Source organism: Mytilus trossulus, chromosome 1, assembly GCF_036588685.1.
Source record: "Mytilus trossulus isolate FHL-02 chromosome 1, PNRI_Mtr1.1.1.hap1, whole genome shotgun sequence".
Taxonomy (NCBI): Eukaryota; Metazoa; Mollusca; class Bivalvia; order Mytilida; family Mytilidae; genus Mytilus; species Mytilus trossulus.
The window spans coordinates 85,371,548-85,386,966 of NC_086373.1; the positions used below are offsets into that span (position 1 = coordinate 85,371,548).

General features: G+C 31.0%; 1 protein-coding gene across 1 annotated transcript; it reads left to right on the plus strand.

The window, feature by feature from the left end:
• The first annotated feature begins 1,248 nt into the window (after positions 1–1,248).
• Positions 1,249–12,029, plus strand: LOC134687823 (zinc finger CCHC-type and RNA-binding motif-containing protein 1-like). Its single transcript, XM_063548285.1, has 6 exons — positions 1,249–1,444; positions 5,451–5,562; positions 6,513–6,620; positions 9,185–9,282; positions 10,303–10,390; positions 11,170–12,029. The coding sequence occupies exons 1-6, from the start codon at positions 1,332–1,334 to the stop codon at positions 11,308–11,310; spliced, it is 660 nt and encodes a 219-aa protein (XP_063404355.1). The 5' UTR covers positions 1,249–1,331; the 3' UTR covers positions 11,311–12,029.
• The last annotated feature ends 3,390 nt before the right edge of the window (positions 12,030–15,419 follow it).

A 15,419-nucleotide genomic window follows, 5' to 3' on the forward strand; every position in this document is an offset into this window, starting at 1 on the left:
ATGACAGCTAAGCTAAGTGTTTATTTATCTACACCAAGCGAAAATCTACTAGCTCTCGTCTAAATGCATTTAAAAGTTTTTATAGATGCCATACGAATTAATTAATAAGGATTACACTGGCCCCTCTGCACTTGCTAAAGTGAGAAAATTCATTTTAAAATATCACAAGTTATTGGTAAATTCACTAATTATCTTTTTGCATATCCCTCATTCAAATTCAAGACTTGATCGCTCAAGTGAGATTGTTATGAAATGCCATGGTTGGAAAGAAACTTTAAGTTGTTGAAACTGCTTCAGTCGTGTCTTATACAATGGACTTACAATAAAAATGTTCAGTAGAACTATCGGAAAGATTTTGTACAGTATGCCATGAAGAATAAGAATAAAGAAAAACTAATTCATGTGACAATTACAAAAAATACAAGAGGGAAAAAGCTAGATACCCTTTTAAAAAAGTATTTCAAAATTACTTAAATTTAAAACTATTACAATAAATATGACTGTGATGCGTTAAAATCGAGCCATTGATTCAAAAGTTCGAAAGAGAGTCTACAAAACCGCAAATACATTGGTTTATAAATTGTCTGAAGCAGAGACATATATACGCATAAAAGTACTGATGATGTGGCTCTGTCCGGTCTGAACTGAACGGAAAGAAATCCTCAAAATGTTGATGGTTTTCTGAACCGCTTAAAAAAGGAAGAAGAAAATTACTATACATATCAATGTCTGAAGTTATGCTAAGATCAACAACAGTTTCATATATATCAAATATAACATTAATCATCTATCATGAAGCTTGAAATAGTGACCTGCAAGCTGCTTCTTTAAGGCCGCAACCTAATGATTTTCGGGGGAAGAGGGGGGGGGGGGGAGGGGGGCTATGGGTTTTTTTCTGCACAAATTTTTTTTTTCGCCTTCGGCAAAGAACAATTTATTTTTTTTAACGACAAACCGAATTTTTTCTTTTAATTTTAGCATTGCATATAAATTATAGTGGCAGCTGAGGGTGAAACAAACAATTTTTTTTTCTCAGGTTCCAAAACAAAAACTGGAAACAAACTGTTTTTTTCCAAAAAAAACCATAGCCTCCCCCCCCCCCCCCCCCCCCCCCCCCCGAAAATCAAATGGTTGCTGCCTAACCACTCTGTACCATCCTCTTATTTTCGCCAACCATTGGAACCATTGGAATAAACTCGGAAAAATAACAAGTACCACCCGGTGTTGGTTTTATGCTAGTTTCATTACTTCCGGTATTCTAGCAAGTTTTTGTTTTTTTATTTTTATATTTCCCTACTGTATTTAGCGAAGTTTGGAAGGTGGTAGCAACAATGAGCGGGGGTTTGGTGCCCAGTAAAAGCACGATATATGTTGGCAATCTTCCCTTTTCACTGACAAACAACGATATTCACAAAATATTTGAAAAATATGGAAAGGTTGCAAAGTGAGTTTAGAAACTTTAGTTTTGGTATGTCAGAACTAAAAATCTGGTTCAAGGTGTGCACTAGTCTAAATAATTGACGATTTGCTACGACGCCTAACTAGATCAAAACTAGGTATCCCTTCATTGTCAAGACTTTTTTTTAACTGTTTAGCTTGCTTGTGACCAACCTGGTAAACACTACACTTGTTTCTATCCAGAGGAAGGTCGACTATACATCTTCTATTTATATGGATAGTCGACCTTCCTATGGATAGAAACAAGTGCCTGTGGGTAAACATGGTAAACAGTTAAAAAAAACGTTTTGTCAAATTTGGGTACAGATGTGTATTTTCTGTTTTCTAATGTAAGGGAACACCCCAAATTGGGTACCAGGATTTCCCGAGAAATACGAGAAAAACGTAATATCCCGAAAACAAGATTTTTAATGGTGGTATATGTGTTTTTTTGTTTAAATTAGTGTAACAGCATACAATGATTATAGGTTTATGGCGTTCATAATTAATAAAAGTACATGCAATCTTCAGAAAATCGATTTTTATGTCTTGTTACCTACATGTATATGCAAATTCCTTGTTGAAAACAATATGGCGGACGTTATATTTTGTAAGGTAGATAACTTGACTTGAAAGCAAAGTACTGTAGTACTGTTTGCTCACTGAGGATTTTGTGTTGTAGAATTTCGTTATTTGTGATCTGGTGCATTTGCATTATCTAATTGTGATCATTCTGCATTTGAACTGTGTTGATGCTATTTCATTAATTCTAATGAATGAATTTATGATTGACTCATTGACATAGTACGTACCACAATAACGTATGTTTCTCTTTGGATACATAAAATAAGAAATACAGAGATCAGATTATTTATTTCAAGTACAAATCCAATGTATGCAATGGTATAAAATACAAGAAATTTTATATTTTAAAAAAAAGTGGTACAACATATAATTACAATATTGTCTTTTCAATCAAAGTAACATAATTTATAAGTTATTGTAAAAGTTGGTGGACACGTGCCTGTTATCATTGTTAATTGGAAAGATCATAGGTCATAATAAATATATCACAGACTACTTATACATTTTTGTACATATTATATAATGTTTAAATCAGATATTGCATAATGTTACCTCTAATAAAATATTGCACCTAAATGGATACAAATCAGCACCAATAACAAAAAGGACACATTAAATGCCATTATCGAAATATATGTAAAAAAAAATGCCTACCTTTTCAATGATTTCACCCGGTCGAACTCTCCATCAGTGAAACAACAATTCTCACATAGAAAAGACAGATTAGCATCAGACCATTTCTGTAACAATTCATCACTCATTATGGGTACACATTTGGTATGGACCCATTTCTCACAGCCAGTGCACTGAATTGCATCAATGACACAATCATCAGTACATTTAGTACATTTAATACATAGATATTTCATTTCCTCTGACATTTTGGAAGAATAAGCACCAAAATCTTAAATTACTTTTTATATGCAAATGTTACTAAAATAATACCAAGCCGTTGTCTTCATATTTCTTTGATTAACAAAATTTGAGAAAATTGAAATTTTGGTATTTTGTATTTAAACAACACCAAGCTTTAGTTTAAAAGGAGATATTTGGAGAAAATTGTACAGTAATTACAGCATTTAATTATCATGATTATATCATAAGAAAACAATATAATTACTAAGATTTTGGAATCATGTTATTTTAGTTAAAAACTTTGATGAATCATAATTCATTTCATTTTATTAACAATAACAATATGTATTAACAACAATCAGTTTTTATATGAATGTTTAATTATTTTTTTTTAATAGAAGCTATTCTTTCAGTACATTTGATACGTTTCTTTTCTGTCAGTTCTTTTAATACTTTGATTTTCTCAAGGATTTGTATAGTTAGATTGTCTTACTATACAAATCCTTGATTTTCTTAAGTTGTCTACCTTTAGAATGTCCGCCATATTGTGTTCAACAATGATTTTGCATACAAGACATACAAATCGAATTTTTGACCTAAAATTGCATTTTTATTGAATAAAAACGAGTAATATCTCTTATTAGTATTCTTTATTACATTGTATTGTAAAAAGTAGTAAAAACACAATAAAAACACCTATAACATGATTAAAAATCTTGTTCTCGGGATATGTAATCTTGTTTTCGGAATATTACGTTTTTCTCGTATTTCTCAGGAAATCGTGGTACCGCCCCAGTTTTCTGGTTTAAAAACAAAGGTTGACATGGACTTCCTTTTCTATTTCAATTTATGGCATGACATTTACAAAAGTGCAGGTTTTAACTGTAAAAAAAGTATCTCAGGAACAGCAAACAGGGCGCCAGTTAGGAAAAGTGTTTAGTGAACACCCCAGTTTTCTGGTGTTATCAACCCCAGTATGCCTAGCTGAAATTGTTACAATGTCTATATCTTGACCTTATTTGGGAACAGTATATTTAATGGGAAGACAAGTTAATTATGCTAATCTGATAGGCTTTTCAGTACTAAATTGATAATTTCAAATTAATTAATTACTTATTTTTGTATAAATTTTTAATGCACATCAAAAGTGGAAGAATAATCAACTTATTGATGGTGGCCACGTATTGGTAGTAGTAGAAGATAAAATCTCTGACTTTGCAAAACTTCACAAGATTTATGGATTTTGGTAGCATCTGACTGAAAAACTATCCGAGCTGTGCAAAAAATTAATGCATAATTCTAAATGTAAATAAATATGTAGGTTTTATCATAAAAAGATATATTTTGTCATATGAAATGACCAAAATAATTGTGATTTATTAGATGTAAAGTGTTTTATAATGGTTTGTGAATTTGTGAATGTAATCAATGCATTTTTTCTATTACCATGTTTGCAATATTCTCTACCCTTTCATTTTGCCTTTTGCATTTTCTGTGACAAAATGAATGCAATTATAATAAATGTGATGCGACAGATTACAATTTCAATACACTGGCATCACTTTAAAACTTAGTTTGAATGACATTTTATTGATATTATCAGAAATTATTAGTATAATTAAAATGTGTAAATATCAATTATGTTTTTAACACATGTCCATGATGTACGTTTCCGTAACCTGTCTTTATAATATATGACCTCACGACAAAATTTGCTTCAATTAATAGGTAGTGTAAAGTCCCGTCAATATATAGATTCAATCAGATTCAGATTCAATATTTTATTAAAGTCTCACATATATGTTCATGAGCAAGGCATGGGGTTACTTCACTTGGTATCATTCTCATTGGTATTATAAAAATATTTTTTTATTTGCACAGTTCATGCAGATTGGGGAAAAGTTTCCATACCGCTTGTCTGTATATTTTGAACTGTGCCAATAAAATCTACATAAATACCAATTTGAATGATTACAAGTGAAGTAACCTAGTGACATGTAGTTCTTTTATTACCAAATTTTTTCCATTCTTCACTTGCATTTAAAAACACATTAAATTCCTTCAACTACAGTGGTAACGATGTACAAATGGCAATGTTTGTTCTCAAACTTTATTTTGCCAAATGTGATTAAGCTTGCACACAGTGCTTATCACCACAAAATACAGATCAAGCTTCAATTTGGGTGGGATCTTTTTTCCTGTTCTGGAGTTAATGCCCATTTACAAATGGAAAAATTGCTGCTTTTTTTTATTTCTGTTTTCTTACTTAACTTTGCCTTAATCAAATTTTGTGAAACTTATACACAATGCTTATTACCACAAAACTCAGATCCAGTACAAATTTAGGTAGTCACTTTTAAGATTCTTGAGGTCCCTTTGCAGCATTATACAAAATGTTATGCAAACAGTGGCTTTACCTGTTTCCCATGGACACATTCCCAATTTATTTAACACAGATTAGGCTGCCATGAATCAGTTTCTTACTGGTATCAAGGGCCAATATTTTTTACAATTTTACAATAAAACACATACATGACGTACATTGTACAATGTTTATTACTTGTATGTTGCAGGGTAACTATCTTGAAGGATCATGCAACAAGGAAAAGTAAAGGTGTGGCTTTTGTGATGTTTGTTGAAAAAGATTCAGCCTTCAAAGCTGTCCGAGCTTTGAACAGAACAAAGGTATTGCACATTCATGACATTATGCCAGATCATTATTTAATTTTTATCTGTAGTCATCAAGTGGTATTGGTAAATGCTTGATTTTGTTACTGAAAATGTTGGTGGAATGTAATATTTTTCAATGAAGCAACAATCAATGACAATAAAAAAAGTGTTGTTAAAAAGAGGATGATGATAATTGTACCAAAGAGACTACATGTGTCAATGAGAAATTAATTTGATGTTGTTTCAAATTGCATTTGAACATGCTGAATACAATCACAATAATTATCACTCACATTTTAAAAATTTTAATTTATCATGTACATGTACACATGATGTACTGCAGCATGGATAATAATAAATTGTATTAATCTCACAATATAAGATTTTCATTTGTTGGAGCTATACAAATGTAATACATTCACTCATTATATATACATATTTAGATTCCCTTACTGCATGCACTGCATCAAGCGTGTTACAATATTTCTTCACTTAGTTCTTTGTAAATGTACAGGTTTATGATGCTATCAGGTATGGCATCACAATTTGAACTTTCAGAAAAAATCAAGAAAATTTGAAATCATAAATGAATATTGATCAATTATTTGCTGAGAACACAGTTTTCTCTAGAGATGAGAAATATTTTTCTTACACAGATCAAGAAATGTGAAGATACTATAGAAATTATAGAAAGATTGCGAGTTGTCTCATTGGCAATTATACTACATGTACATCATATTTTTCTTTCTATGAAAAGATGAAAAAATTAATGTTTAAATTCTAAAAATTGCAGAATAAAGTTATACTAATTAAGGTTGAGAAATTAAAAGATGAGTTTTACAAAATAAACCTCTGCATATATAGAGACGTATATATAACACCAATTGTTAAATATGCTATATCATGTATAATATAAATGATCACTTCAATTTATCATGTTAGATTATATGTTCATGTATTTTTAGATGTTTGATAGAACCATTACATGTACAGTAGCTAAAGACAATGGAAGAGCTAAAGAATTCATCAAGAGGAAAGATTACCCAGATAAATCTAGATGTTATGAATGTGGTGTAAGTCACTTGCAAAAGGCGTAGTAACACCAATCATTGTATATCACATTCAGTTTTATATGAAAAAGGGGTGATCTAAAATAGTCCCTTAAACTTGAAAGTTGTAGGAATTTAATTTCAGTTTGGAAAAAAAAGTCAGAGTCATAAACATTCATAAGCTTTTTTAAATCACCATTCTTTTTTTATTTGGTGTTTAGGCCACACCAATTTGATTCCTTGTTCGACAGACCTGCCCGCACCTATTTTTTTCAAAACAGAATTTTTTGATTTTTTTTATATTCCCGCTTCCCGCATCCGGAAATGTAATCATGTCCATTTCCCGCACCGTTGTTTTTGTAAATGTTATAAAAAGATATCAACATTTGTTTTTAAATCACAGTCTAACCTGTATATAAGGACTTTAAACATAAAATTACCCCACCACAAGGTGTAAATATCTGTGAGAATATTTGTTTCGGCATGAAACCTATTTATCCAAAGAGGGAGTACTCCAATATAAATTTATAACAGCGCGGAAATACCTGATTTGCCTTCAACTGCAATTATATTGTATGCTGGCGAAACAAAACCATCTATAGCCACTGCATGTTTATGCACCTGTCATGATTGATCAGGGTTGGCAAAAAACCAGGTTTTATGAGTATTGCCCAGCCCAGTGGGAAATACTGGGAAAACCCAGGTTTTACTGGGTTTTAGTGGGTAATACTGGGTAATATAAAATACTGGTCTATATTTTATAGAGGATTCAGTGATTTCATACAAATGTAATACATTCAGGATATTTATAACCTGTTCTAAAGTCTGGATTGGTAAACTGTAAATATAAACCCAAAAAAATCATTTTTTTTTCTTAAATAAATGTAACTCCTTTTAACATGATTAAGAATTAACAATTGCATGGAAGAAAAAAATACTTTTAAATTATGTGTATGTACTATCACTAATTAATAAGTAATTATTCAGACTAGTATGCAAATTTGTTTTAAATGTAACAATAATCAGTCCATTCAATCTATAAGTGTTAATGAAATGACCCCTTAGGGTGTTTACATGTATATAGCAATATAAATGTGTATAACATTTAAAGTTAACAATTCACTTAAACACTGCAATAAAAATGCATTTTGCAAGTTTGGATTATAATTAATTATTAAAACAATGCTTGGTAATTAACAAGGTATCCTTAAATATGCAAATCTTGTATTCTGTCTACACAGAAGTGAATGAAATTGGATTTTTCTTTGTTCTAGAATGACTGCCAATGGTTATCTGTCTAAAAAGTATTTATTTAGCTGTAATACTATGACACTACAGCAAGTCTTAACTATTTTGTGTTCAAATAAGCTTAAAAAATCATATTGGCCAGGAATGCCCAGTATTACCCATTTCTGGGAGTATTGCCCAGCTTGGGAAAACCCAGATTTTCCCACCTGGGAATTCCCGGGCAGGTAATACTTTGCCAACCCTGTGATTGATTCAGGGGCCTGTCGTTCAGCAGTTATCGTTTGTTGATATTGTTCATAATTTGGTATTTTCCTGTTTGGATATACATGTATCAAGGACGTATATTATGTTAGTTATACGTCCTTATAAATTATTATAAATTAGACCGTTGGTTTTCCTGTTCGAATTGTGTACGCTAATATTTTTGGGGTCCTTTATAGCTTGCTGTTTGGTCTTTATCAAAGCCCTATGTAAAAGGCCGTACTTTGACCTGTGTTTGTTATAATCAGATTGAGAACAACCCTCCTTCAGATAAGGGGTCATTTTATTGATGTAGAAAAGAAAATAGAAATACCAAGGATTTGTATAGTTCTTCTATACAAAACCTTTGAAAACTTAGAATTTTGTACTCAAAAAGAGTCAGTCACACAAACATAGACCAGATTTACCTATTTCTTGGTGAACAGGGAAAAAATACATCAGAAATTAAAGAAATGTCAACGTACAAGTGATAAATCAAGTTTTAATATTGTCAAAATTTACTTTTTAATGTTTACAAAAAAATATTATAATCGCTCGCCTTTACCTTTCAAGCTTCGCCTCAAAAATTGGAAATTAAATATTTTTTTATTAAAATTTTCAAATCGCTCACTGGCCCCATATTTTGGAGTCCAAAAATATGTAGAACAAGAAATTAAATTGGTGTGAAAATGTTTTGGAAACTTGAGATGACATGGTTACTTCAGTATGTTAGCAGGAAAAAATGGGTGAAAATTTGATTGGTTTACTTCTGATGATGGTTATTATCTTATATGCAATGAAATGTTATGTGAACTTATCAATCTTGTACTGGACAGGATAATTCTTTATTCATGCCAAGTAATTCTTTATTTGAAACAATGTTAAATTCTGCACAATTAAAGAATTTATTTAAGAAATGAAAATATAACAAAGACTTATAGTGAAAAATAAAGGTGATGTTACTCCTAAAACTTGAAAGTAAAATGAGGAAATAAACTGATATTTTAGGCCTAGTATTTTTGGTGATGTATATAACTTTTAATTATATGCAGTATTTTGCTGATATATTAATTCCTTCAAATTCTATTTATTAATTTAAGGAAGAAGGACATCTGAGTTATAAATGCCCCAAAAATCTACTAGGGGAAAGAGAACCTCCTCCAAAGAAAGAAAGAAAAAGGAAAAAGTTTGAAGGAGAGTAAGTAAAATGGATATTTTGGAAAACTAACACATTAAACATATTGTATCCAAGTGTAAAGATTATCATTTTCTGCATATTTGATATCATACAATATCAGTTGAGGTTCACAGTTTTTAAGTAGTTGTTATACTACAATATCTATACACCAGAACTCAAATCCTTTTATCTTACCATTACTGGTTTCTACCCTCCCTGAAGCAGTTAATCACTTGGTTGTCTAAATGAATGTAAGCTAAATAGTTTATCCGACCATATTCTGACATTGCTTATAACTTCTCCTTACACATCATCTAATGATCATCAAAGGTGTTAAGTGGGCTATACACATGTTGCTTAAAGAAAACATTTACTGGTACTTAAAAAATGCTACAAAAGTACTTGAATGGCAGTATTTAGTTTATGAAATACAAAAAAAAAAATATGAAGCTACTAGGTTTGTCATAGGATGATTATAAGGAGATCAAATGAACACATTATCATTGCATATCAGAACCGCATGTCTGACTTTCATCAATTAAAAAAAAAATTCATGAGAATTAAAATGTTAAAAGTTTTCCAGTTTAGATTAAGTGAGTAAAATTCTATTCAAAGTTTGATATACAGTTCATAATGCTTTTGCTGATATGTCTATTCAATGTATTCTCTAGATTGCTTACCTGTATCCATGTAGTCAAACCTACTTGGGGATCTTTCAATATCTACATTTGAACAGCAGTTTGTTGGCCACTAAAGTTTGTGGATATAGCCAGATTTCCACAAATACCATGAAAATTGGTACCCTATGAATAAAAGTACTTTCACAATTAAAAAATTGACTTGCTGAATAAGGCATGAAGGTTTTTTTCGAATTTTCAAATTGCTTTTGTCCAATCAAAATATGTGTGGAATACAGAATAGAAAATACTCTCTTGCTTTTATTCAATAAACATTTTTATTTTAATGATCTTTATTCAGAGCTTGATTTGATCATGCAGTTAATACCAATTTATTTGTTTATGACTTATAATTATTTTCCAGGGATGATACAGAGGAAGAGGAAGAAGACAGTGATGATAACACAGAAAACCCAGCGTTAGACAGTCTGGCTGCTGCCATCAAATATCAGGTACAGGCTACTCAGTGCTTCTCATTTTAATACCAGCCTTATTTTAAAAATACAAAAGAATTCTAGCCAGATTTAAGGACAGAGGGGCATTTTTTTTAAAGACTAGGAGCAATTTGACACTGTGACTTGATTTCAAGGGCAGTGGAAAATTTCCCTTTTCTCAATCTAGAGAAATGTCTCCTGATTATTCAGAGCAGATCTGGTGGTGTCTCTTTTCTATAACTTAAGTTTGTCTCAATGAAATGTTATGAAACTTATACACAATGCTTATTACCCTATTACCACAAAACACAGATCAAGTTTGAATTTTGGTGGCTTTACTTTAACCAATCTAGAGTTAAACCCCTTTACAAATGGACAAATTGATGAATTTTTCGTTTCTGTTCTCTTACTTAAGTTTGCCTCAACCAATTTTATGTAACTTATACACAAAACTGTATACCACAAAACTCAGATCAAGTACAAATTTTGGAAGCGTCACTTTTGCCTTTCTACAGTTATGTCCCTTTATAACACTTTGCATGATATGCCGATATGCTTCTATGTCCCAGCCTAAACAGATTCCCCATTTATTGAGATGAAATTTAATTTTTAAATAATTTTACTCCCTGTATGACATCTTTATCCCTGATCTGAAAGAGTTTGAGTAATAATAAAAAAAATGTCATTTGCTGCTGTGATGTGTAAGTAGAATTTGAATGTAATTTACTGAAAGTATTAGTATATATTTTTTTACAATTGTAGACTACATCTTTTCCTTTATAAAACCTATTTTGTAGAGAGAACAGATGGAAAAGACGTCAATGAGGTATGGGGAGAGTAGTATGTATTTTGCTGATGTTGAGGAGGAACCAAAGAAGAAGAAATACAAAAAGGATGCCTACTTTAGTGATGAAGAGGAAATAGAGGATGATACATGAATTACTAACTGTTTCCATAACACCAGCTCTTCTTGTGATGAGCTTAAGTCTAGTCCCCAGACTGAAAAAGATGTGATAGCCACTTGCAAAAGTACTGACCAAATTTCATTTAATTGTTTTCTTGTTTATGAAAAAAAATACATGTATGATATTTGTTATATACACCACAATATCTGTTTCAATTTTTTTTATTACTAGAAGTGTAACTGTATCAAAGAAATGTTGTTCATACTTATTGCTATATTATGGAAAATTTGATAAAATTTAGAATGAGACAACAACCCATCAAAGAGCAGATAACAACCAAAAGCATACTGTGTCACATATTTTGAAGCAATGTTGCCTCAGTATGACTGTCAACTATTTTGATGGTTCCAGCATTCTATTACTTTTACATTTAATCCTTATGATATTTTAACATTTCCTGATATGTGTTTGGTAATACACTAGCTTTAAAATCAACTAAACTATGTATGTAGATATTATTGACCATCAATGATAGTAAAATGTTGTCACTGTGTAGGTGCACAACTTTTGTTACATAGCACTTACGATCGATAAAACTTTGTATGCAGAAATTGTGAAATCCAGATTTGTCAAATACCAAAATTAAGTCATTCGGACATTGACCCCTACTAGGCTTTAAAGCTTATTACCTTATCAGTACTAATGACTTATTTCTCACATTATTCATATGCATGTATTTGTTAGTGATTGTGATATCAATGTTGAAGGTTATAAAAAAATAAAAAATATGAAATATTGAAATCTAAAGTATTTTTCTTTTTCTTGTTGCCATAAAGTAATAGATTTAGAAATGTATGTTTATTGCTTGCCTGTATCTGTAATAATAATATCTAATTGAATAAGCTTTATACTTCATAAGGTAGTATACTAAGACTTGCAATATTCTGTATAAATTTTTCTTATCTATTTGACATATGACAGTAGACTTTGATCCCTAATCCTAGTTTAATGACATGTTAATGACATGTTATAAAGAGGTTAATACAAAAATAAGATGTGGCATCATTGCCAATGAGACTTAATGGTGTAGAAGCTACCAACTACATAGCTAGTTATATTAGGTCTAAATAGAATGTTGGTAAGGAGACCGAGAGGCCTCTGTGGATGGGTGCACTTGACTCCATTCTTAATGGACTAGAACTGTCAGTTTTCCTACAGAATATCAGCAGGCTTCATCCAACCAATATAGACTGACTGCCACTAAATAGCGTAATAGTGTTGGAAGTGATGTTAAACACCAATCAATCAATCATAAAAGGGACAGGAGTCATTTGACCTTGACATTTGTTTACAATTAAATATAACATTTTTAAGCGTGTTTTAAGTGTGCTTCTCATTCATTCTGAGTATAAGATCATCATATTTATATATAGCTTGTTGTTTGGTGTTTGCCAAGGCTCCATGTTGAAGGCCATACATTGACCTATACTGGTTTACTTTAATAAATTGTTATTTGGATGGTTCATTATTTGTCTCATTGGCACTCACACCACATCTTCCTATATTTATGGAAACACAATTATATGCTGTTAGGTTTAAATGAGTTTTTGTAAAGGTTATCTGACCTTTACATCATTTTCATTGTTCAGTTTTCTTGTTTCTCAGTAACAATGAGTATTAGGTAGCAATACACAGTTAGGAGTTTAGTTTCGCATTATGGCCCCTGTGGATTTTTCAAATAGGAAACTTATTGTGAAATAAAATTCATTTTTAGACAGATGGGTGTTAATTTAGCCTTCAAAGGTAGTTTATAAGAGCATCAAGATTATTTTTTACATGTTTTATGGGCTGTTTTCTGTTTGACAGTCCGTATTTTCATAGCTAGACCGGCCATCGGTCCAGAAATTAATGTACTGTTTACAAACACTCTTTTTCTACACGAAGTTTTTGACGCAATTTTACAAAAAAATTAGATGAAAGACATATGATTTTCATTGGATTTGCTGAATGATATATGTACACAGTTTCAGAAAAGGTATTACTTCAAGCAATTGAAATTCTACTTTTAGTCAAATTTTGGGGAAATCTGTGACATCTTTCCCCCCCTTTTTTGCAATATTTTATAACAAATAAATGCAGATTGTTGCCATGGATACACCAAAAAGAAATTATATTTTACCATTTTATATACTGGAAATAAAATCTATGAAAGATTCTGATTACATACATATGCCCATATATGACACAAACAGTAAGCCTGATATTGCAAGAAAGCAATGAAAAGGGAATGGTAAAATTCATAAGGGCTAATTTTATTATTTTTTCCTAACTGTTTATTGCTACCTTAGGTCAACTGTATTTGATTTACAGAATTCAGTTGTACATGTCTGGCTAAAAGAAGTAACCTGATATTGACCACACTTGTTGTTTATTGATTAAACTTGGGAGTTTTCTAATAGAAAGTACAAATCCAAAATATTTTCAATTTTTATCCATAATATTTTCTATGTATTCAGTAATATGAAATAAGGAGATGTGGAATTGAATGCCAATGAGACACCTATCTAAAAGAGTACAAATGAACGTTTTAAGCAGATATAGCTTACTGCATAACCCTCAACATTGAGAAAAAAACGTTAAGTATATAAATCAGCTCTAATAGGCCTAGACATGACAATTACCATTGAAACCAAAAGCAAATAGTCTGATTTATGACCAAAAAACTATCATTTAAACAGGAAAGGCATTTCAGTGTGTGCATTCTTGTTTATATGTTGTTGTTTTTTTTTAAATTCTACTTTTGACAATAACTTTTGGAGTTTTATGATTGGTATTGTATTGTTTATTTGTGTATGTCTCTTTCCTGAAATGTTCTTGCATTTATCTGTACTGTATTCCTGTCATGTAATCATGTCATTTTAGTGTTATATTTAACATTGCCATTAAAGTGCAAGGTTAGGCTAGCCATAAAACCAGGTTCAACCCACCATTTATTTTTGAATGTCCTATACCAAATCAGATCCTATAGTTCATTTCTCTGTGGGGGGATTGTTGTCTGTTTTTTTGTTCACTTCAGTGTTTCTGTTGTTTTGTTGTGCTCTTATAAATGATGTGTTTTCGTCAGTTTTAGTTTGTTACCAAATTTGTTTTCTCTCAATAGATCTATGACTTTGGAACAGTGGTATACTACTGGTTCCTTTCTTTTTCACATTTCCATAGTATGTTCAACAACTGTACAAAATATTGTAGTTGTCCTTCTTTTTATACTTTAAACATACACACAACACCAATACAAAATTTCAAGAGTGTCTATCCCCTTCCTTGGGATTGTTTGTGTTTATTAGGTCTTTCCACTTTTCTTCTGATTATTATTTTTTTTTTTTTCTTCCGCCTAATTTTGTTCTTGCGATAAATATTTGTTTCGCAATATGTCGCTTAGATATTTGGTATATGATATCGAACACTAAATGCCCTTTTAAAATTTACCCTGCGTAACGGAATACTTTTCTTTGTAGGAGTTATCTCAAATATTACAACAAATTTATTTTACAAAATTGCTCATTATATCCTTCGCATGATTTGTCCTATTTTGACAGAAGTGATATGAACGCTCCATATGAGAGTTATTTCCCCTTATGTATTTGATATAAGTGATATGCATTTCTATCTTGTAAACCATAAGTGCTAGAGACCAAGGATCTTTTGATTTGAGGTCCATGGCCCAAAAAAATGAAAATTAGGTCAAGGTCAAAGGTCAAGGTCATATTCTAATTTTTGAATTTGGTTTATTTTCTCTTATTTCCAGAGACTGTATAAGATAACGACAAATTATTTTCACTAAATTGTTTGTTGTGACATGTCATTACACGTAAATGTTGATTGCAAGGGTACGTTGAACTTTAAAGGGAGTTTTCTCCCCTCTTGTATTTAAAAATACGTGTATGGTGACATAACTCATTAACCAAATATAAATAAGACCTATAGTCTCTTGATTTGAGGTCCTTGGTTTTTGACCTTGAAATTGAGGTCAAGGTCATAGGTTAATAGAATGTTCTAGATGTTGACCTTTGCTTTAAATTCATATAAATACATCATAAAGCCATAGGAACTAAAATTATAAACTGATTTTTCCTATATCAATA